We start from the raw sequence: 24086 nt of genomic DNA on the forward strand, positions 1-24086 counted from the left end.
GTTTATTCAAATATTATAAAATTTATGTAAGAAAATAAGCTAAAATTTACTTAGAAATGGTTGTGTATCGGATTGACTTGTTTTATTTGGCTGAAATCAAATTATTAATTAAATAAACTTACTGTATTAAAATAGCTTGTCAAATATATATATATATATATATTATTTATTTTCAATTTTGTTACATTGTTTTTTTTTTCTGGCCACTGCATTGTGTTTTGATATGTATAAAAACTAATTTATTTATTTTTCTATAAGGATTGAAAAGAAAAAAAAGTGTTACCAAATGTTTTTTTAGGCCTAATGTGACTTTGATTCATTATGTAGTTATTTTGTTTTGGTTGAAATACAGGAAAAAAAGGGTAAAGATTTGGTTGAAATATTTTCTTAATAAAATCATACAAATATGATTAAATTTTGATTCAGTTTCCTATTTTACGGTTTTGCGGAAACAACGTCCGCATTTATATTAAAATCCTGTTTGACTGCATATGATGCAAATCTTGTTTCTGGACTGTTACCAGGTGACGATGTGGCATAGCCTTCACACTACCACGTGCACTCCAATTATTGGTCCCTTATTTCTCATTCCAATTCTACCCCTACTTTACCTCAACGGAATTCATTCAGCGACGTAGTAGCAGCAACCTTTGTTATTGTTGTTGGAGACCGTTACTTATAATATCTCTCTGTGCTATCGCCAGAATCGCTCTTTCATCTCGCCGGCGAGAGGCCATGGTGAATCCCTTGGTGGAACGTGCCACGAGCAGCATGCTCGTGGGCCCTGATTGGGCCTTGAACATGGAGATCTGTGACATACTCAATCGTGACCTTGGGTGCGTATACCTTCGGATTTTCGCGGCTTTTTCTTTTTTTGACGTAATCGAGAGTGCACGTGTTTTTTTATGTGCCATTTTCTTCTTCTTTCTCCTCGTTGTGTGTTTTGATCGAACAGTTCGTTTTTGTTTCTGCGGTTTATGGCGGAATTGTTGCGGACAAAAATGCACGAGTGAGATTTCTTTGGTTTTATGTTATGGATTAATTCTGACGATGGTAGCTGGGTTATGGAGTGGAGTTAGTGTCGATGGATGAAGATTGGCGTTTCCTAATTCCTTCTGCGTTTCTTATACTCTTATTTGTTTCATGATGATGATATTGATGGTTGTGATTTCACTTTTTGCATTGTTTTATTAACTGTAACAGCAATGGAACAGAGAAAAATTTGAAATAAGGTATTTCAAATTCGAGCCAGAGGCTGGGCTTGAGTTTTTACTTTTTGAATTGGTGATATTGGGGATTGAGTGATGTTCCATTGATCAATTAGGGAATAGGGATAGTAGATGGCTATTATGGATTATACTAATTCGTGCATGATCCACTTGTTTATGCTGATGCTGTGTGATGTCTAATTAGCTTCTGGTCACTATAAGTTGCCAGTTCCTTTCTATAGGACATTATGAGCCTTCTAGGAGCTAATACTTATGTTTGTGTCCATTAGGTTAAGTTTCATAATTTGGAAATCTTATATCTGATTATAGTATTTATTGTTTCCAAGAGATTGTGAGTTGTTTCAGTCTTTTGCTAATGGGAAAAAATGGTGGAACATCTTATTTTATTTCTTTATTTACGTTTCTATGCATTTCTGAGTTTATACAGTTTGGAATTAGAATTTTTAGGAGTGTTTGATTTGTTTATTTTCTGTTTTCATTTTTATTTTTATTGGAAATAGAAAATGGTGATTGAAATACGTTTAATTAGATCATTGAAAATGAAAATATTTTCTGGAAACAATAAAATCTCGTTTTCAGTTGAAATAAAAAAATCTTATTTTAAGTAAAATAAAAACAGTGAAAAAAATGTAATTTTAAATAAATCTTAAAATATATTTCTTTTTGAAAACATATTTTTAATGTATTTTTAGTATTTTTATTTTTTAAAAAAAGAAAACAAAAAATAAAACTAAACATATTTTCAAAATTTTAATATTTTAAAAACAAAAATAATTTTAAAAAAATAACAAAAATGAAAATGCAAATCAAAATTATTTTTTTAATGGATATTGTCTGGGGTGGTTCAGAACGGGGTATGTATATTCGTGCTCAGATCAATTCCGCTCTTGATGGCGAGTGGCTTCAAGAAGGTTGGACATGGCAGAGCACCATGAAGGTGGTGCAGTGCCTGTAAAGACTCTAATGCTCGAATTAAAGAGTGATTCTGGCTGAGTAACAATATATATTGAATCTAAGATCTTACTAGTAAAGGGGAGGAGTCACATATTTATAGGTGAAGATGGTGGGTTTCGGATGCGTTATAGTTACCAAATCCAGTGGGTTGGGGGTGATAGACAGCCATATTTCGGCGATAAAGATGGGGGACTAATGTTGTCCTAGTTAAGATCAACGATCAGGGGCCATCTAGAGGTTCTTATATGACAAGGCGTAACTCATGTTGTTGCGTGGGCAATACCTCATAAATGCAATCTGTACCTTCCTGCGTACCATGTGCTGGAATGAATCCTCTAGATGATCCGTAGTGAGATGTTTGCTTGAGCCAACTAGAGGTCGGGTTTCCAGGTTCCTTCTGTCTTAACTGAGGCATTGTATCTCGATTGTCGGGGACATCTGCGTGGGGCCCACCGATTTATGCTTATCTGGGATGGGCTGGAACATATATAAATGTCTAACTGGAATTTTATGTATAAAAGTATAATTTTGTTTCCTGGTTTGTCTTTGAGAGTTTGCTAACTCAGTTTGGTTATGATTTATCAGGCAAGCAAAGGATGTTGTTAAAGGTATAAAGAAGCGGATTGGAAGTAAAGTTCCTAGAGTTCAAATTCTTGCACTGACGGTAAGCTCTCTGCTTGTCTGAAATAGACATTTCCTTAATATATTTAAGGAATAATAGATGCAACATTCCACAACTACCATATATGCCTGTGGATTAAATAAAAAAATTATTAGAAGAGAAGAAACTAACTTATTTGATTCCTTGGATTAATCTTTTCAATGTTGATTGATAAATAGCTGGAGTAAAGTCAATACAAGATTTTGTTATCTATTGACTATTAGTGTGCCATTTTCTTTTTGATGTTTGAAATAGAAGTTTTTTCTCTGAACTAGTTTGGAGTAAAGTCAGTAGTGTGATTTATATGGAAATTGAATGTTCCATAATGCAGTTGCTGTTCCTTGTTCAGATTGCCTGGATGTTTTAGTTCATTACTTCCGTCTGAGAATACCTTAGATCTGTATAAATTAGGTTTGCTCAGACAGGGAGGATTCTATCTAGTCTGTGTATAAAGAAAATTTCTGTATCATCTTTAATAATTGAGAAAGCTCATTTGTTTTCCATTTGACTGCTATATTTTAGCTGCTGGAGACAATCATAAAGAATTGTGGGGACATTGTCCACATGCATGTTGCTGAGAGAGATGTTCTTCATGAGATGGTGAAAATAGTAAAGAAGAAGGTATTGATATTTCTTGGATGTTTTCATAGCCTTCCTATTTTATACCTGATTTCATCATGAAAAATATGTTTATCATATTTATCACGCAAATTGTAGCCTGATTATCATGTCAGAGAGAAGATATTGATTCTTATAGATACTTGGCAAGAAGCTTTTGGAGGGTCAAGGGCAAGATATCCACAGTATTATGCAGCATACCAGGAGCTTTTGGTATGTTAATCAAGTTATTTGCATTGAGATTTTTTTACCAAGTATTTCATCGCCACTCATTACAAACAGGAAAGATACAGTTCTTAAAAGAAGAATTTGCCACTTTTCTTTTGGACATAATGCTCATCATCTGATTGCTTATATGGGTTTTTTGACTTTGAATGTTGATGGTTACACTCAGTATTTTCATAAATTTTTTAAATTTAATTTGTTTATCTATTCCTTTTGTTCTATAAAGGATTTGTTTGTTTCAGCATGCTGGCACAGCATTCCCTCAGAGGTATGAGCAATCTACACCTGTATTTACACCGCTACAAACACAGCCATTGTCATCATACCCTCAAAATATACGAGACACTGTTGCTCGGCAAGACACAGCTGAGTCCTCAGTGGAGTCTGAGTTTCCAGCCCTAAGGTATATTTCTATCTCTTTTCTTGTCATCATGTATAAGGAAGTTGACTTCATTGTTGATAACTTGATATTGATGGATACTTATCTCTTGGCTTCTAATTCAATGCTATCTTCTGATTTTTCTTTGATGGAATGTGTTAATTATATTTGTCCCTAAATATAAGACTCTTTTGAATTTGTTTGTCTGTAAGACTTTTTTCAAATTGCCTCTTGCAGTAATTATTTTTTCACCAAAATACTGTTAAATTCATTATCTCTCTTATGAGGATTGGAGAAGATGACCAACACACATTAATTAATTAGATAGAAAATCATTAAGTGGAAAGAATGAGATGATGAGTCCCAATAATTTTAAGGGTAATTTTAGAAAAATAATATAAATTGTTAACAAATTTAATGCTACTAACTAACTAAACCAACTTTCTTAAAGGATGTAAATTAGTTAAAAGAGTATTATTTTTAGGAACGGAGGTGGTATAAATCTGGTATAGTTCAGTGCCATAACCATATCTATTACCAATCTAGGTTTTCTTTGTAGCTCAGATGTCACATTTTGAAGCCATGTGTTGTTTCTTTTATAAATAGCCTTGGTACTGTTTTTATCAATTAAGATGGTTGTTGCATCATCTTTCATTTGATACTTGCTTTTTAAAGTAATTGAAAGCATTTAATAGGGTGTACTAAATGCTCCCTAACTAGTGTCCTTAGGGTGCTTGTTAGCATGATCCTATTCTTTTTTATTTAGAGAATTTCATGTGGGTCTCGCAAAACAGAAACTAGAGAGTGGGCCAAGGTTTTTCAATGGGACTCATAAAATATACCCAATAATAGAGTGTATATTGTCATCATTTCTCTAATTACTATTATGTTGATGGCAAAATTAGGCTACATGGTACAGACTACCGTCAATAATCATGCATTGATTTGTTTTGATTGAACTTTCTATTGCCAGTTTGTCCGAAATTCAGAATGCACGTGGTATTATGGATGTTCTTGCAGAAATGCTCAATGCATTAGACCCTGGTAACAAAGAAGTAAGTTGTTCAATCCAAACTTTCAAATTATGATGTAAATGAATAAAAATATTTTGTGAAGCTTAAGGTTTTTATCAACAGAACTACTGATTCTATTGAATATATGACATTTCATTTATGACCTTCTATTTTCAGGGGCTTCAGCAGGAAGTTATTGTTGATTTAGTGGAGCAATGTCGAACATACAAGCAGAGAGTGGTGCACCTTGTTAATTCAACTTCGTAAGGCCTTGTTCCCTTTTCATTACGATGTAATTATTGTCATATTATATATTCTTTACATGTTTGATTCATGTTAACTCTACTCTCAATAAATTTTCTTCTTTAAATCCAAACCAAAAACCATTAATCATGAATGATTTTGTGTACTTTTACAGGGATGAGTCACTGCTTTGCCAAGGCCTAGCTCTGAATGATGATCTGCAGCGTGTCCTGGCCAAGCATGAATCCATTGCTTCAGGAACTTCTGCTCAAAATCATACTGAGAAACCGAAGCCTGTTCCTACTGGAGCACTTGTAGATGTTGATGGTCCTTTGGTTGATATTGGAGACACAAGTAAACAAACAGATGTGAGGTTGTCAATTGTCTATTGTTGTTCTGCACTATTGCTCTGCATTCATTGGCATATGATTTTATGAGTCCTACCCAATGAAAATTCAAATAATTCCTTTTATACCCGATTGGAATCCATGTATTTCATTACCATTTGGTATGTTTGACCCAGTAAATTTTATAATTCAAAATAAATTCTAAACTTTGTGCCAATGGAACCCTGGAAACCTGTTTGTATTGTTTCTAGTGGAATGGTGTCTTTGCTGTTAGGAGTCATATTGAAGATGAATTTTTGCTGTAAGCTTTAAAGCTAACCTTTGTGAATTTTTGTGCTATTATTTTATCTCGGATGCTTTAGTTTTTTGTCATTCTTGGGAGTTGGGAGTGTAATATGCCATCTTCAGAAGTTTCCATCAACGTGTTTTGCTTCATATATTGGTAATGGTTGTTGAATCTCTTGTCTTTGTTGAACTAAGTAATAAGCCTAGATTTGGCTGCAGACTTGCTTATGTTATTTACTCATGTATAAACATGCAGAAACAGATTGGTGTATGAAATTAATTCCAAGTTGACTTAACCTGTCTGGTGTCTTCTGGTTTTATGGCTTTTCATCTTAATATATCTTTGCAGATCGTCTTCTAGTGCTGAAGCTGGGTCGCAAACATTAAATCAGCTAATGCTTCCTGCCCCCCCAACATCAAATGGATCAGCCCCCCCTGCAAAGGTTGATCCCAAAGTGGACCTACTCAGTGGTGACGACTATAACTCACCAAAAGCAGAGACTTCACTTGCTCTTGTTCCTCTTGGAGAACAGCAGCCAGCCAGCCCTATGTCTCAACAGAATGCCCTTGTTCTTTTTGATATGTTTTCTAATGGAAGCAATGCACCTATTTCTGTTAATACCCAGCCAATTAATATTGTTGGCCAAACCAGTCCGTTAGCTCCTCAATTTCAACAACAGACTTTCATATCTCAAGGGGTGTTTTACCCCAACGGAAGTGTGCCAAATGTGGGGTCACCTCGGTATGAGCAATCACCTTTTGCGCAGAGCACAGGTCCTTCCTGGAATGGCCAGGTTGCGCAACAGCAACAGCCTCTTTCACCAGTTTATGGTGCACTTTATGCTTCTTTATTGTGTTTAATTCCTGTTTGACTCAAATCCTTTTGCAATTGCATTCTCTTCTTTTTAGCAGTTGCTGTGATGAATTTTGATTTCTGATCCCTGATTGCTGCTTTTAAGTTGGTTCATGGCAAATTCATAGGTCTTCAACGTTTTCTTTCCCAACTGACAGGCTGTAATTTGCTGGGTTGGTGACTGATTGGATTAGGGAGAATGTCAATGTATAGCATTTGTGCTCTCTTATTTGGGATTTTTTGCATCATTCACCCTTTTTTATTTTCTGGTTTACAGGTACAGCAAGTGGTGGATCATTTCCGCCACCACCCTGGGAAGCACAATCTACAGACAATGATAGTCCAGTAGCAGGCAGTCAATACCCACAACCACTGCAAGTCACTCAAATGGTTATGACGCGTTTACAAAGCGGTGCACATCCTCAGGGACCTCAAGCAATGGGGCATGACCAAGCTGTTGGAATGTATATGCAGCCAAATGCTGTCCATATGTCAACCATCAATAACCATGTTCAAAGCAATCAATTAGGCTTGTACCCGCAAAATATTCAGGGTGTTGCTGGTTCCTATATGGATATGGTTTCACATCAAATGCATAATAGTCCTGTGGCTTCCATGTATCCTCAACAGATGTATGGCAACCAATTCGGAGGATATGGCTATGGTCAGCAACCAAGGGTTCAGTATGTTGAGCAGCAAATGTATGGTTTATCTGTCAGAGATGATGGTGCTCTGAGAAATTCTAACCAGGTTTCTTCTACATCCTATGTGCCACCGGGGAAGCCTTCCAAGCCAGAAGATGAGTTATTTGGGGACCTTGTTAACATGGCAAAAGTGAAACCAAAATTTACTCCTGATCCAACTGGTAGCATGTAAAACTGTGATTGGGTTTGCATTTTTCACCTGTTTGCTAAATCTTTTCCTCTTTTTTCTTCATTCTTTTCATTTTAGTTTTACATATATTAAAATATAATAATATATGTACATTATTTATTGTTATTGCTCCATATAGTGTTGCTTGTTTGGCAATTGACAATAAATTATGTACATTTTTCTAGAGAAAATACTGAACATAGGGAGAAAAATAGAGAGAACATCCTATGGGTTGAACTGAAGTTTGTGTTCCCTCAAAATTAGGGGTGAAATTACGTGAAATATATTTCACGCAATATTTCTATTCCCTAATTTCTCGCCTGCATTTTTAAAGGAAAAGAGGAGTTAACCCTACATGCTGACCGAAATGTGGAGAAAAGCATGCCTTACACAACAATGAATATTGAGTCGAATAGAAATTTTTTAGTAGGGATTGTGGCTGCAGTAACTAACGGATGATGGGTCTGGTCTTGCTGAAGATGTGGAGTGTGAGAAGAGAGAAATAAATATTTTTTGAATTTGATTTAGTTAGTTTTCCATCCAGCATAATGGTCTTATTTATATTGAAGAATATTACAGAGTTAATTAATTCCAAAATGATTTACAACACAAACAATTAAGATACCACTACTTTTTAAGTATCTAGACAACATGGTACACTTTTGTTCTTATTTAACCCGTGATTTTGGTCACCTTTTTAAATGGGCGAATTTAGTTTCCTAATTTCAAAAATTTAGTACTTGACTTAAACATGATGGGTTGACATTGGCATGGACGGTTGACGTGATGCTCTATGCTAACATGGACAACTGATGATAATGCTACCGAGACACTGATATGGTACTAACGTGGGTAGCTTAGGTGTCATTGACGTGTAAGTTGTAACATTGGAAATTTAGAAAATGATAAAAGTGCAGGGGTGAGAGTTGAGACTCGATTACATCACCTCTCCAACAACTATTAAACTATTTTGCTTATTCGATTTAAAATATTTTATATTTTATATATAATATTATTTCTGCACGAGTTTATCGTACTTTTGATTTCTTAAGTATCATAATTGTGTGAAATTATTTTTTATTTAATATTAAATATTTATTATTGTAATTTATAAACTAAAAAATAAAAAAATCATAATAATATAAATAATATTATATGAGTAATGGGATGAAATAGGAAGAGAAAGATAAGAAGAAAATGAAAAACAAAAGAAGATGAAAGAGAGAATAAGTGTATTTTATAATTATTGTATGAAAAATAAGTTAAAATGCTAAACATATTTATTAAATAGTTTTAATTTAATTATATAAATTTATAAATTACAATTTTTTTGTTAAATTAAATAAATTTATTTACATACAGATAAATTATTAAATTATATAGATGTCATTATTAAATATTTTCATTTTTATTTTATGTAATTTATATATATATATTTTTTATTATACACACAAATATAATAATTATCTTATAGAATCAAATAATAATAAATTATTTTAAATCATTAATGCATAATCATTAAACTTATTTTATTAATTATTTTATCATATTGATTTTAATGTTTTTCATTCAATAAATATAAACATATATGGGTGTGTTGTTGACATTTATCCAAACTAATCTAATTATGAGAATGTTAGCAATACATTTTTTATCAAAACTTTTTTGTTTGATCACACTGTATTGGAGAAAGACGAAGTGAGGTTTATTAAAATTAGTAATTTTTGGCCAATAATAAAAATATATTTTAAAAAACTAGTATTAAAGAATGTGTTTGAGTGTTTGTACCATTTCTAACCAGGACGCTCTAATCTCATAAGGAAATATTACTGATTAGTTCCCATCGGTGTTGGTAACTAAAGGCTTCATTGAATCTCAGCGGGGGAAAAAAAACGCGGGTGCCAACTGTGCTATAGAGACTATCATCTTCTTGGTGGGTCCACTGTTCTAGGGTTTGCACAGTTCCATTTTACTTTTCATTTCCGATCCATAATTGTCCCAACGCGATACACCAATTCTTCCTTCCTTTCATCTCGTGAAATCCAAAGAGTTGCGACACGGTACCATTCTTTGTTCCTTGAAATTTGTTTACGGTTTCTCAATTTTGTTCACACAAACGTATAGTGAAATATATCTCTTAAAACTGCAGTTAAATTGTTTTCCAGGTTGCGCATATCCAGCATGCAGGTTCGTTGCCACTCACTATTGTTCTGTTTTAATTTTTTATTATTATTTTTTGTTAAGAGTTGATGCGATGGACGCAATTGTCTTATGGGTCATGAATCTGAATGGATGTAACTGTTATGTTGTGGGTTATCTTTAGGACTAGGTGTTTTGAATTATTAACTTTGCAAGGTGGTGGTTTGTTCCTGATTTTGATGCCTTCTCTTGCAATTGTATTGAGGTTGATTCTTCAATAAGGCCATTTTGGCTTTGGATTGTGTCTTTCATGCAGGCATCGCGGGCAAGGCTGTTCAAGGAGTACAAAGAGGTGCAGCGGGAAAAGGCTGTTGATCTTGATATTCAACTAGTTTGTGATGATTCAAACATTTTTAAATGGACCGCTCTTATCAAGGTATGCTAACTAAGGCTTGTCAATTACAACTTGTTGGTGATGATTCTGAAATTTGCTCTGGTTTGTTTTGTTCACAATTAGGGACCCTCTGAGACTCCTTATGAGGGTGGTGTGTTCCAGCTTGCGTTTTCTGTTCCGGAGCAGTATCCTCTACAGCCACCTCAAGTCCGGTTTTTGACTAAAATATTTCACCCAAATGTGCATTTTAAGGTAGGATGGATCCCCATGTAAACTGTATGATTTCTGAAGAGAGTTATATTATCCTAATTTATTTCACAATTCTCTCTGAAGAATGGTTTCTGATTTTTTTAAAGTGATGCACAGTTTAAAAAAGTATCTGTGTCTGTTTTGTGAATGGAATTAGAATTATTGTTTCAAAATTGTAATTGCAATTCCAATATTGATTGGTTTGGAGAATTATATATCCTATGTTTGGATTGTGTAAGGAATTAGAGCTTAGAATTATTATTCTAAGTTGAATTTCAATTCCATTTCGACACCTTCATTTTAAATGGGTGGTAGTTATGGGTAGGATTATGTCATCCTCAGGTGGCAGTGGTGACGGTGGGCAAAGGGATGGTGGCAGTAATGGTGAAGGGGTGGCGGCAGTAGTGGCTATGGAGGTGACAACAATGGTGATTGGTGATGATAGCGGCTGTGGCAATGGTGGCAGGGATAATGGGGCGGGGTGGTGGTAGTGGCGGCGGCAATGGCTATGGCACTGGTGGCAACAACAGAGGTGGTGTGAGGGTGAGGTTGGGGCAGTGGGGCAAGGGTGGTGGCAGTTGTGATGGATAACAGTGGCAAAAATTGGTGGTAGGAGTTGTGATGGTGGGGGTGGCAATGACAGTGGTGGTAGCAGGAGGCATAGTTACTAGAATCCTACAATTCATGATTCAAATCCTATGATTTGATACCATTTGGCTACCTATTGATTTGCATCATAAGATGAATCTCAAATGACTTTGTATTTTTGGTACATGAATGAATCTGTGCAATTTTGTATCATTGATACAAATCGCATGATTCATTATTATTATTTTTGTTTACTTTCACTAATTGTCATGAATTTTTTTTGAAAATCATATAAGTTTAAATTGTTAAATGAGAAGGAATTGAAGTAGCACTTTTGAACTTACTTATTTGATTATTCCTCTACTTTAGTTGTCATCCAATTGTTCATTGCATGCACTTTATTTGGCTATTTCATTGCTGTGTTTCTATTCTTCTAAAATAAAAGCTTCCCAAACTCATATATAACTAATAATTTTGTTTTATAAGACTTATGGTTAAGTTTTATCTATTTCTGGTTTGAAATTACCACATTGAACACCATATATCATCTATATGATATATTTGAAATAACTTTTTGTTGTCTTGGAATCTTACTATTCGATACAAATTAAGATTCATGATTCAAAAATAAGCTTGGTGATTCACAATTTGATTCTTGATTTGATAACCTTGCCGGGAGAAACAAAGACAGGGAGAACAACTGAATAGTGAGAATGAGGTTAGGAATTGTAATTCAGAGGGCAGAGATTAGAAATTGAGAATTGTTAGTTTTAACTATTAATTTTATTAGAATTCCATTGAATTGAACATTCTAGATGAACTTAAAAATGTCATAATTCCAATTCCAAGCCGCAACTCAATGTCTGATTCTGTGCATCAAACAGACACAAATAGTTGTTTGCATGGGGAATGATGGAATTATATATCCTGGTAGCAGCCCTGCTATGAATTATCAATGCTGAAATGACATAATTTCTATCACTTTTATTATAGATATACTTGATGCTTATGTATGATGCTTGAAAATGATGAATGTTTGTGCTTGGTGTCAGTTTGAAAATGATTACCTTCTCAATGGTGGAAAGTGCAATAATGTCAACAATTTATGGAAGGCTGATAAGTAAAAGAAACCTAAGCTCTATGCCTACTATTAGCCCCTTTCAGTTTCATAAGGAACTCATTGAAAATTGGAAGTCTTTGATTTGAGTTTGATTGCCTGTTCTTTATAAGTTGATGGATAACATTTTTCTCTTAGATTTGGAGTTCTTGACAATTTTTCATGACAATTGTTTAAACATCTAGTAATTTTCCAGACTGGGGAGATTTGCCTAGATATCTTGAAAAATGCTTGGAGCCCTGCTTGGACACTTCAATCTGTCTGTAGGGCTATAATTGCGTTGATGGCCCATCCAGAACCTGACAGCCCACTGAATTGTGATTCAGGTTGTTTAACTTTTTCCACTTTATATTGTTTTCTCATTTGTCTCTAGTTTCATGGAATCAAAAGAAAGAATGCAAGAAAAAGAAACTTGAATTCATATGATACTCTTTCATATTATATACTTTACCTCATTATGGATGATCAAATTGAAGCTGGATTTGAGGATTGAGGAAATGCCAAAGATACGCCAATTAACTATTTTATACAACCACATGCTTATCGATCGTGCTTGAGAGAATGGATGGGGAGGTGGTGCTATAGAATCTGGTGTTTCATTTGTTGTCTTTAACTGTGTGTGATGGTTGAATTTACATATATATTTCTAGATTTTTGTTGTTGATTATAAAACTATCTACAATAAAATTTTGATATTGTTGGGAAAATAAAGAACTTCAAATCCTTACGCCGTCAGCCCATTCCAAATCTATGCCCTCATCCCTTTTTTCTTAATGAAAGGTTTAATACTACTCATTTGGTCCCTACACCTAAAAACCACTCGTTTTAGTCTTTACACATACACTCTTTATGTCCAAAATTGTAGGGACTAAAAGGATTAAAGTGCATTTGTGGGGGGACTAAAGTGAGTTAAAAAATGTGTAAGGACTAAAACAAATAGTTTCTAGGTGTAGGGACTGAAACATAAAGATTGTGCATGTATGAAAGGAGACCTTTTTTCAGCCACTTATATTCATTTGTTGTTATAGGCAATCTTCTGCGTTCAGGGGATGTTAGAGGGTACCAATCCATGGCAAGAATGTACACGAGACTCGCGGCAATGCCAAAGAAAGGCTGAATGATTTTAGATAACTTGTTTCCTATGTTAGTCTAGGCAACAAGTTAGCAGTAGATACATCAGTTCTGTGTTCCAATCTTAATTTGTTTGAAATGTATACATTTTAAGACTTGATATTGATTGTTTGATGATTTGTATTAAAGTAGTGACTTGTACACAATGTACAAAGTGTTGGTGTGACCTCGCATATCTGGATTCGTGCCAGAATGATCTCAAATATTCAAATAATCCTTGATTGCTTCAGTTTTATGAAATCCATATCTTGAGGTTGCATTCAATAATTTGAGTTCGTAGTAGCATATTGTGCTGTGCAATTTCTGATGGCTGTGATCTAGGAGGAAGAAGCTTCTTGGGGATCATTGCAACTAATCATGTCCTTTAAGCATGTGATTAGGGGTTTGATTTTCAGTCTTAGTGTATTTAGTATCTAGAAACATTAGGGTGTGTTTGGTTTGTATTTTCATTTTTTATTTTCATTTCTTGTTTTCATTTTCTGAAAACTGTTTTTATTTTTAAAAGATTAGAATTCTGAAAATATGTTTGGTTTGACTTCTTGTGTTCTATTTTTAAGAAATAAAAACACTGAAAATTTATGATATATTGACTTTGTCTTTTTTGTATTTTTAAATTTTCTTAAAATTACATTCATTGTCATCTCATTTTCATTTTACCCAAAATGAGATTCCTGTTTTCAATTGAAAACATTGAAAATGAAATTTTGTTATTTTCATTTTCTGGTTGTTTTTTGTTTTCATTTTTATTGAAAATGTTTTCAAAAATCCAACCAAACACATTTTTATCACCATTTTCGATTTTCATTGAAAATGAAAACAGAAAATAGGCAAATCAAACACCTCCTTAATTTCTCACTTTTAATTGGGATATGTTTTGGATTCACTAAAAAAATAATTTTAGATTAATAATTTAGTGATTTTGGTTCCATCTTATACCGCAAATTGGTAGGAAGGGGGAGACAAAAATAAAGAGATCAGATGGAATTCATTTCATCATAAACCTACTTTGTTTCATTACAATTTTATCAATTCAAACAATACAACATAATAAAATATCACTACTTTTTACCATCAAGACGCAGGCTTAGGTGCGAAGCCATCTTATGTCTCCCTCGTGGGAAAGCCATTTAGGACTGTTTGATTTCTTAATTTTTAAATCAATGGTTGAAGTTTTTCTTTTCTGTTTTTCTCTTCTTTTTCCCGTTTGTCCTTGGACAATGCCCCTCTTTCTCACCAATGACCACCTTGCCTGCCACCACCTCCATCCGGCTGTCGCTACCACATTATGAACATATTCCACTTCCTCTTCTAGTCCCTTCCTTTGGTAAGGTTGTCATGACCCTCCTCCAAACCATCCTTGTGCCTCCAACATTTTGAGTTTTTGTGAGCCTCACATGCAACCTTGATCATTGTTCGACCGGCTCCCTCGCGTCCTATTCCTTTTCAAACACACTGTAATTTCACTCATGAAAACCCTTGCTACCTCGTGTCCTATTCCTTTTCGAACGCCCTGAAATTTGACTCATGAAAACCCTTGCTACCTCGCATCCTATTCCTTTTCGAACACACTGTAATTTCACTCATGAAAACCCTTGCTACGAGAAAATATTACATGATTGAGACAAGGCCATAATGACTTAATTCTGGCACTTTAGTTTGTAAGACAACCCTTGCTACAAGAAAATATTACATGATTTGAGACCATCATATATCAATAGTCTCAACTAATCTTCACATAACATATAACAAAAAATTTTAATTTGTCCCAGATATTGATGGAGACTAAAATAATCCTGTCCCATCTAGCTCCTATTTCCCTTCTAGCTCTTACATAAAAACCATTCCTGCTTCACCATGTAAATATATCGGATGTCCCCGAGGGTACCACCGTGAAATTTAATCCATAGGCAATCTATTATAAATTACCAATTCTAAAAGACATCATCATTTTTAAGAATTTATTAGATGTTGCATATTAATCATACACCATGCGATACATATATAAAGTGGTACATACAAGATTACAAGATTGAAGCAGAAATTGAAAAAAAAAATGCTATGAGTGTTGTTGATACCTCTTTGATCGATGGAGGAGAGTCCTGAAACAAAGGATTCGCCACTGGCTTCGCGAGTTGGACTGTTAGTGTAACTGAAACATATACAACGAACGATTTAAAAAATCATTGCACAATACACAGCGAAATCGTGGACGTTAATTAGTGAGTGAATTTTGATTGTTAAACTACCTTGAGCGGGTCGCCTACTACGCAGGATTTGAAGGAACTCTGATTGGAGCTTGCTCTGAGCTTCTTCAATGGCTTCTTTTTCCACCATTTTTGTTTGGATTTTACTGTGAGTTAGCTTGAGCGATGGTTCTACTTACTGTAAGTGACTTTGGCGGGTTAGCTGTAATTACTGAATGCTCAAGGCACGTGCGGCTAAACAGAATCCGCACGTGCCTCATAGGGAGCGGACTCGCATCGCAGGTGCAATGCAACTTTCATCATTGCTTTCCAGCTGCTACGGTGGTACTCACCAGTGGGCAGTGGCTTTTCTCGTTGCGTTATCATTTTTCGCTTTTTGCGAAATTTTTTAAAACAAATTAAGTAGATGCTTATAAAAGAAAATATTTTGAGTAGCAATATTCATTTAATTGGATGGTTTTATGTGATCACAAAATGTGTTTGTTTACACTATTCAAAACACTTTTTTTTTACAGTTTAAAATACTATCTAAAACATTTTAAGAACGAAAAATAAAAAATATATTTTACAAAAATTAAAAGAATGAAAATAAAAAAACACTAAATTATAGGATAAAAAAAGTAGTTAAGCCTTAAAAAAAGTGCTTGGAAAATACTAAGTGCAATTACGATAATTAGTGTGAATTGGCTTGGGCCTTTGAGTACCCTGTTTTCCGCCTCTTCTGGAGGATTGATTCTGATAAAAACGGGCTTTGAATACCAGTATTACCATGTTTGACAAATTTGTAGAAAATTGATTTTGTCCTCGAACAATGATGATAAATTAACATGCTATTGATTATGGGGCGGACATAAATAATATTATGTAATGACAATATACAAATTTTTTGAACTATCACTCAATTATACACCATTATACATAATAAATTTATTGATTTTTATAATAATTATGTTAAGAGTCATCCTAATAATGATTTCTATTTGACAATTTATTGACTTTGATATCATGACACAATCATACGAAGACAACAGAAATGAGGCAATGAGCTAGAGCAACAACCACACAGGGCTTGAAGAACACATATGAGGGCACGGGCTAAGGTTTCAAGAACCTGTCAAACCAATAAGATGATTCTTTCACCTGAAGCCTCGTTAATTGGTGTCCAACTCCAGGTTCTGTAATAATCTGCATCTCAAAGCAACCAATCATAAATTAGGACAATCACTCATCAACACCATCTTAATATAAAACTAAAATATTTCACTTTTCTTTCCCTCCAAAACTTAATTCCAAACATACCCAAAAAGAATCCCCAACCAAACACCCGACTAAGCGCTCCTCACAATCACATCCAATATAAGAGGCTGCACCTTCAATGGTGTTCATGTTGGAAATTTCACATCAAAATCGACTAGTGATATGATCAAATTAAAGTATATATAAATGAGAGGTAACTCTCACCTTACAAAGTGGTTTTGTAGGATTCAGTTAGACTTAAATATAAATTTTAAGAGCCTCTGACTTGACTTGAGATGTTATGTCGATTAAATCTTAAAAATCAAGCTGAACAAATAAAGTCAACAATAGACATGCACTCTCATGTGTTTGCCATACTTTGGAAAGCGCATGTTAAATTCAAGGGACTACCTTTCCACTTCTATTATGAGAGGTTTTTTATGAAATGGTGCTTTGTTGAAACTGGAGAATTGCACGTTTCAACCAACGGTTAAATCTATTCTTATTAAACTCATTACGGAAGATCACTAGCAAATTTAAATTTCTCACCAAAGTGACCAAACTACACAAGTTCATACCTTGAAATTATCTAAACAGTCAAACTCTCCATATGCCCAGCTTGCCTTTGCCCTCGGAATTTCCAAGCCTGCAACGGGACACCGAGGATCTTCCGCACCTAGAGTTCCCAAAACCCAAGCAAATACTTCAATTCCAAGTTAGCTTCAAAAAATTCACAAAAACTAAATGAACGAAATAACTAAATTGACCAATACGGATGGATGCAGGGGTCTATGATATTATTGATACATCCTAAAGAAGCAAAAAACTTACGTTGCAGCAGAGTGGTTACCCTGAATTGTCAATACATGCAGTTGAATATGAATAAGATAGCACGATTCAATTTGAAAATGTTTAATGTACTATATATACAAGGGTCTTACCATTAACAATAAGCAAAGGACGTGGTGCGATAGTTGGAACTGAATAAGGTGAATCAAATTGGGAAGCTAAACCAGGAGCAATTCGGTCCCACACCTGATCAGAAATATAAAATTGAGACTAGTATATAGTATCAAGTATCAACTGCAAACACTGTAGAATAACAAGAACAAAGCTCTCTAGATGGAAATTGTGCCCAGTGGGTGAATAACTAGCAATTATGGGATACGTATCATGGTACCCATTATTGTAATCATGTTTAGTTAAAGCAATAAATCAAAGCTTATAGCGATTCATTTGGAGACGGAATCATAGTTGGATTCATAAAAACTTGACTGACCTTCTCCACCACTTCTTTGTCAATAGCACCTTTACCCAAATCATCACGAGCCACTGCATCCGCAAAACTAACAGCATTATGGATAGATATAGCAAAGTATCTTCAGAATATATGTTCAGTTTTCCACTGTTAGCATGCTTGAATGAACAGAACCCAACAGATAGGACTAGGATTCATATCATATTTTCCCTTATAGATCTGAAACACCGTTCCAACTTCACCATTTAATTTAATCCATTGGCATCATCAATTTTAAGAATTTATTTAATGTTGCATATGAAATCATACACTATAGACGACAAGTATAAACTGCTACCTACAAGATTACAGGATTTGTATGAATAGTGATTCCAAAATTATATAAACCAAAATTGAACTACAAGGAGAAGTAACTTAAGCAAAGATAAAAAAACAAGTAAAACATGAAAGAAACTTCAGAAACTCATTTGACAATATGTTACCCTCAAAAAGAGGCTTTATACTATCAACTCGAGCCTGCCATTTATCATTGTCCATGGCCCATCGAAATCCCTGCAAGCATTTAGCACAAAAGTTTTCAAATTGTTGTTTCAGAAACACATTTTGCTAAATAAAAGCTTCACTCAATCATTCAAAGCCACCTGAACGCCAATCAGAGGAGCAACCACAGCATAGCGAGTATCAGCAACTGCAGCAAACCATGCATGCATTCCTGCATCAAGGAATTATATAAGTGATGAGTCACATCAAACATGCCATCTGACATATTATTTTCAACTTCTCTCGACCAACCTCCAAGTGATATTCCAGTGATTCCTATCCTAGAAGGGTCTACATCCTCTCTGTGTGTTAGATAATCTGCCAATTTAATCAAGTCCCAGACCTGCCAGATCAAGGAATAATACACCATTTCTGAACCAAACTAATCGTAAGTTTAAACTGTCATAACTCATAATTACAATTCAAACAAATCAGTTGGAGCATTAAGTGGCTCCATATGGTAAATCTGCATGATAAATAATAAGTTACCGTGTCAAATATGAATGGCATCGTCTCACCGGTTTTCCATGCAGAAATAAGTGCCTGTGCATTTTTTGTCGGGGAGGTTGTAGCCAAAACAAAAGTAAAACAAAACATGATCAGTTTTGCATTTTATATAGATGACTTATTTTTAACTTTCCTAATAATCTTGAATAAATATGTAAGCAGAAGAAAGTCCATTTCTTCTTCATATAAGGACAATACGAACATAAAACCAATAAATTTATAAAACAAATTACTTCTCCTAAAGCTTAACCTACATTCTTCAGGGCCAATTGCATACACTATTCAGAACCACTATACAAATTTGATTTTCCTGTAAAAAAAAATACAAGTTTGATTTGATTTAACAATCAAATTATTATGTTTGGAATTCATTAAAAATAATTATTTGAATTAATTTACAGACCAGAATTCTATTTTAACTTACAGTTCCTTTTATTTAAGTAGTTTACTTTATTACCATCACTCTGGATATGTAAATGAGTCAACTAATAAGGGGAGCATAGTTAAATAATTAAAACTGAATTGCAATCAAATCCAAATAAATTTGAGTTACACAACCTAAAATAAAAAAGATTTCAAAAGCAAACCATTTCCTAAAATTTTGCTGTTTCAAATAAAGAATTTGAAGTACGAGTTCAGACTAAAACTTTTCCCTAAATAAAATTGCGCAATTTATCAGGAGGACTAGACCTAAAAATAAATCAGAGCAAGGCAAACACATACATCGCGATAGGCGGTTGCGCTGGTAGCACGTTCTCCATGGTAACGAGAATCAACAGAAATTGCTATATATCCTCGCGAAGCATATGCCTAAAACACCAAGAAACCGAAGCCAGAAAGAAAATCCGTTTTCAAACAGGCATACAAAAGAACAGTACAGTTGCAGAGAAGACGTAGTGCTAAGTGTTAACAGTTAACCTTAAGCAATGGACGCACGGCTTCTTTGTATTTATTCGTACTGTGAAGAAAAACAACCGCAGGCCTTTTTCTCTGCTTATCGCTTTCCTTCAACTTCAAAACCAACAAAGGCAACCGTCCTTGCTCTCCTTCCTACGATTCAAAATCGACGAATTTCTCTGGCGCTCAAAATCGAATCGGAATAACAAAATTATCGATGCAACATTCAACTCCAGGAAAAATCGAATTAATCAGTGACCTACCTCTGTATTCAAGTAGAGATTCTCCTCCTCGAGCAAGTCTTCAAGGTTCTCTATATCAGCCTTCGGACACGACTCCATTATCTCGATCTGTAAAAGGTTCTCATGCGATTGAACCAGCAAATTAAGTAGAAATTGAAAAAAGAAATGTTGATACGATACCCCTTCGATCGATGGAGGAGAGTCCTGATGCAAAGGATTGGCAACTGGCTTCGCGAGTTCGACTGTTAGTGGAACTGAAACATATATATAACCAACGAGATTTAACTAAAAGAATCGTTGCGCAATACATAGCGAGATTAGGGAAGTTAGTGAGTGAACTTCGATTTCTACACCTTGAGCGGGTCGCCTACTACGCAGGACTTGAAGGAACTCTGATCGGAACTTGCTCTGAGCTTCTTCAACGGCTTCTTTTTCCGCCATTTTGGTTTGGATTTTACTGTGAGTGTGAGCTTGAGCGATGGTTCTGCTTCTCCTTGTGAAATGTGTTCCGCGTTTATAATTAAGTCACTTTGGCGGGTTGGTGGTGATTATTGAATGCTCAAGGCACGTGTGGTCAAACAGAATCTGCACGTGCCTCGTGGGAACAGCACTCGTAGGTAGGGATGTCAACGGAAATAGGTCATGACGGGAAGGGTACTCCCGACCCGGCCTCCAATTAATTCTTTATTAGGAATACTACACTAATTTGATCATTTTTCTTGACTTTCTTGAATTCTTATTTTATTTCCATGATATATTTATAATAATCATACAAAAGATAACAATGATAATAGAATTGTAAATAAAATAATAAAAATATATTACTCTGTTATGCTTGTGATAATATTGTCGAACAAGAGATATGTTGGTGTCTTATGCACCCTCTTGACCTATTCTTTTTTTGGTGTGAATTGCTATCAATCTTTATTCCCATTTTTGATTCCCTTTGTGGTGGATTTTTCTTCCTATTCCCATTCTCAAAATTAAAAAAAAAACATTAATGTTAAATTTTAATACAAGTAAATTTTTAAAAAATTGTTGTTGTTTTATTATTTTATGGGTTATGCCAGTTTGTATAATTGCATATGCATTAAGTGACTAAATGTATTAAAAATATAAAATCAATTTTTAATATTTAAAATATAAAATAACAATTAATGTAAGAATAATATGTAATTTACTCGTGAACCCCGTGCGATAGAGGGCACCACGGGAGGATATTTATTTCCCTTCCCATCCCTACGGGAAAAAAAAAAATCTTCATATGCAGGACTCCATACACCACAATTCCCCCATGAATCTAGTTGACACCAGTACAGGTGGGTGCAACTTTCATCATTTTCCTCTCTTGCTTTCCTGCTGCTATGGTGGTACTTACCAGTGGCCTTTCTCGTTGTCTTATCCTTTTTCTCTTTTTGTGAAATTTTTGGAAAAAGAAGTTAAGTGGATGCTTATAAAAAAAAATGTTACAAATAACAATGTTCACTTGATTAATGATTTTATGTGATAATTAATTTGTTTTAATTTTGCTACTTTCATCAGTTGATTCAAGGCTTATAATATTCATCTCGTTGATTTTGTTCAATGCGTATAATGTTTAGGAATTTATTTTTTTGATCCTCAATGATAGAACACCATTAACTAATTTAACCTATTTATAGGTTAATATATGACAAGTTGCTGTGAGGGAGGGCAGGAGGGGAAATCACGTCGTTTGTTGAATATATTACAGGAAAGTAGGGGAAATGGAAAAGGACGATCAAATTATAATACTGAGTTTCAACGAAGCTTCTTCAGTTCCTGATTTTATCAAAGACAAATCTCAGTGAGTACTTTGATACTTATTTTCCCCATTTGTTTAACAAGGATTACGACAAAGGAATTGATGCTGTGTTTGTTTACATTATTGAACAACCAATATCCAAAAGAAAGTATAGAAACATTCACTAGGCTACATGGACGTACGGCGTGAAAATGGATTAAAACTAACTAATCTCTTTCAGTATATAATCATCATCATCATTATATCAAATTTTACTTATTTTTCTTTATCCCTTCTTCATCAACTTTGCTTCTTCACAATTTCAATGATTTATTTAGAAGAAAGGGAAAAATTTAAAAATATAAACAAAAGAAGAAAAATCAAAAAGAAAAAAACCATAATGTTACATAGGCTAAAATAAAATTTTAATATCTTATTTATATTTTTTTATGAATTTGATCCCTTAATTTTAAAAAAAAAATCACTTTGATCTCATACAGTGTTAGATCAAATTTGTCTTTTTGTTAAATTTTTTTTTCTAATGATGTCAATTTTGGTTGATTTGATATCTTACCATTTGTCATTTATTAATAAGTTCACCAAGTTAGTGTGATAACTTAATTGAAAGATTAATTTAATCTAGCAAAATACTTTTTAAGGGACAAAGTAAAAAGTTTTAAACTCAAGATACTAAAATTAAATAAAAAAATATAGATAAAGAATTAAAATTTTATTTTATCCTTTTATATATCATTTTTGTGGGTGATTAAGCTAGTTAATTGGAAGAAATAAGAAGAATCACAATATATTTGTGTTTGACGACTTTCATATATTTTTAAAATAATAATAAGTAAAAGAGTGAATAAATAAATTTATCAATTAATTATTTCACCGTAAATTTGTAATTGATATGATATCTCTAATTGCATCATTATCACAATATATTTTAAATTTTTTTATTTGTAATTAAATAGTGCATGAAATGTAATTAAATGATATTTTAATTGCATCTTTTATTAGTAAACATTATTGTTTTAATGTGCTTAAAATTATCAAAATAATCTCAAACTTTTGAGGAAAAATTTAAACTTGTGTATATTACTTAATATAATGAATATTATCTTCACAAAGCACTCACTATTATATAACCTTCATTGTCTTTTTTTTAAAAAAAAAGGTATACAAAAAAAAATAGTGAGATACAAGTGTCTCTTTTTCCCCTAGTTTTATATAGAATAGTTTAAACTTTCCTATAACTTTTCCTTACAAGTCTTTCTGTTTATTAAATAAAAATTATTTTGATGGTGTTAATAATATTTACTTTTCATGTGTAATATTTATTTTATAGGATATTAGGAAAATTAATAAGATAATTATTTCCCATATCTATATTTATTTATAAATAAAATATAAGTGAAAACATTAATATGATTTAAAATGTTATTAATGTAGCAATTGTATAAATACATAAATAAATAGATATATCTTAATGATTAATCAAGCCATCCATAATTCTTAGTGATGAACTTGAGTTTTGTAATAAAATTAAGATCTTAACCAATACAACTGAATAATAAATGATGAATTTCTTAAGTCATTCATCGGTTAAAAATGTGTTAATCCATTAAAGTTTGATAACGAGTGTGAGCTCTTCAATAAATTAACATCTTAATTAAGACAATTGAATAATGATTTTTTTAATTAAATGTGTGTTAATTTATTAGAGTTTAACAGTAATATTATACTCTAAATATAACTAAGAACTATAATAATAGAAGAAAAAATCATTACATTATTCTTTTCTTTGTTTTTGAAATTAATTAAAAAAACATTACTTCATATTATTATGATATTTAGGAGTGTTATTAGGCATTTACCTTAATTAGTAAATTAATTTTGATTGATTAACTACCAATTTAATATTGAACTATCTATATGGTCACATACAAACAAGTATTCTAATCTTTATGTAAAAAAATATTTTATTTAATAATTGAATTAATTTAAATAAATATTTTTAATAGAATATTATTATATTTTTACTAGCAACAATTATAAATAATATAAATATAAATCAAATGTGAAATTGAATTTGGTGCATAAGTGACCATGTCAAACTTAGTCAAGTTTATTTTTAAATGC

The 24086-nt window shown here is 33.2% G+C and overlaps 3 protein-coding genes and 1 long non-coding RNA gene across 13 annotated transcripts; 2 read left to right on the plus strand and 2 right to left on the minus strand.

The window, feature by feature from the left end:
• The first annotated feature begins 640 nt into the window (after positions 1 to 640).
• Positions 641 to 7922, plus strand: LOC114409095 (TOM1-like protein 9). 7 transcript variants are annotated; one of them, XM_028372399.1, is made up of 10 exons: positions 641 to 836; positions 2769 to 2847; positions 3367 to 3465; positions 3562 to 3675; positions 3930 to 4090; positions 5040 to 5121; positions 5257 to 5342; positions 5498 to 5695; positions 6304 to 6785; positions 7085 to 7922. In XM_028372399.1, exons 1-10 carry the CDS (start codon positions 736 to 738, stop codon positions 7681 to 7683), a joined length of 2001 nt encoding a protein of 666 aa, XP_028228200.1. In that variant the 5' UTR covers positions 641 to 735; the 3' UTR covers positions 7684 to 7922. The 7 variants fall into 7 exon arrangements, with proteins under 7 accessions (XP_028228200.1, XP_028228205.1, XP_028228206.1 ...); XM_028372404.1 differs by lacking the exon at positions 641 to 836 and adding an exon at positions 2084 to 2560 and having other exon boundaries at positions 3914 to 4090; XM_028372405.1 differs by lacking the exon at positions 641 to 836 and adding an exon at positions 2084 to 2560 and having other exon boundaries at positions 3579 to 3675; positions 3914 to 4090.
• Positions 7923 to 9477: 1555 nt separating this feature from the next.
• LOC114409098 (protein PEROXIN-4-like) lies at positions 9478 to 13562 on the plus strand. Of its 3 annotated transcripts, none has more exons than XM_028372407.1 (6): positions 9478 to 9740; positions 9830 to 9867; positions 10136 to 10255; positions 10337 to 10465; positions 12364 to 12493; positions 13196 to 13562. In XM_028372407.1, the coding sequence occupies exons 2-6, from the start codon at positions 9862 to 9864 to the stop codon at positions 13282 to 13284; spliced, it is 474 nt and encodes a 157-aa protein (XP_028228208.1). In that variant the 5' UTR covers positions 9478 to 9740; positions 9830 to 9861; the 3' UTR covers positions 13285 to 13562. The 3 variants fall into 3 exon arrangements, with proteins under 3 accessions (XP_028228208.1, XP_028228207.1, XP_028228209.1); XM_028372406.1 differs by having other exon boundaries at positions 9846 to 9867; XM_028372408.1 differs by lacking the exons at positions 9478 to 9740; positions 9830 to 9867 and having other exon boundaries at positions 10130 to 10255.
• A 1366-nt stretch (positions 13563 to 14928) lies between these two features.
• On the minus strand, positions 14929 to 16040 carry LOC114409100. Its single transcript, XR_003665990.1, has 2 exons — positions 15545 to 16040; positions 14929 to 15447 (listed from the first exon to the last, which is right to left on the minus strand). It is a non-coding gene; the product is annotated as an uncharacterized LOC114409100 (long non-coding RNA).
• Positions 16041 to 16320: 280 nt separating this feature from the next.
• On the minus strand, positions 16321 to 20708 carry LOC114409099 (putative esterase YitV). Of its 2 annotated transcripts, XM_028372411.1 has the most exons (14): positions 20536 to 20708; positions 20363 to 20436; positions 20204 to 20290; positions 19962 to 20093; positions 19767 to 19853; positions 19026 to 19079; positions 18789 to 18879; positions 18638 to 18708; positions 18479 to 18548; positions 18018 to 18070; positions 17680 to 17773; positions 17317 to 17414; positions 16802 to 16872; positions 16321 to 16687 (listed from the first exon to the last, which is right to left on the minus strand). In XM_028372411.1, exons 1-13 carry the CDS (start codon positions 20621 to 20623, stop codon positions 16831 to 16833), a joined length of 1041 nt encoding a protein of 346 aa, XP_028228212.1. In that variant the 5' UTR covers positions 20624 to 20708; the 3' UTR covers positions 16321 to 16687; positions 16802 to 16830. The 2 variants fall into 2 exon arrangements, with proteins under 2 accessions (XP_028228212.1, XP_028228211.1); XM_028372410.1 differs by lacking the exon at positions 16802 to 16872 and having other exon boundaries at positions 20536 to 20705.
• Positions 20709 to 24086: the final 3378 nt, after the last annotated feature.

This window comes from Glycine soja, chromosome 4, assembly GCF_004193775.1.
Source record: "Glycine soja cultivar W05 chromosome 4, ASM419377v2, whole genome shotgun sequence".
Classification (NCBI taxonomy): Eukaryota; Viridiplantae; Streptophyta; class Magnoliopsida; order Fabales; family Fabaceae; genus Glycine; species Glycine soja.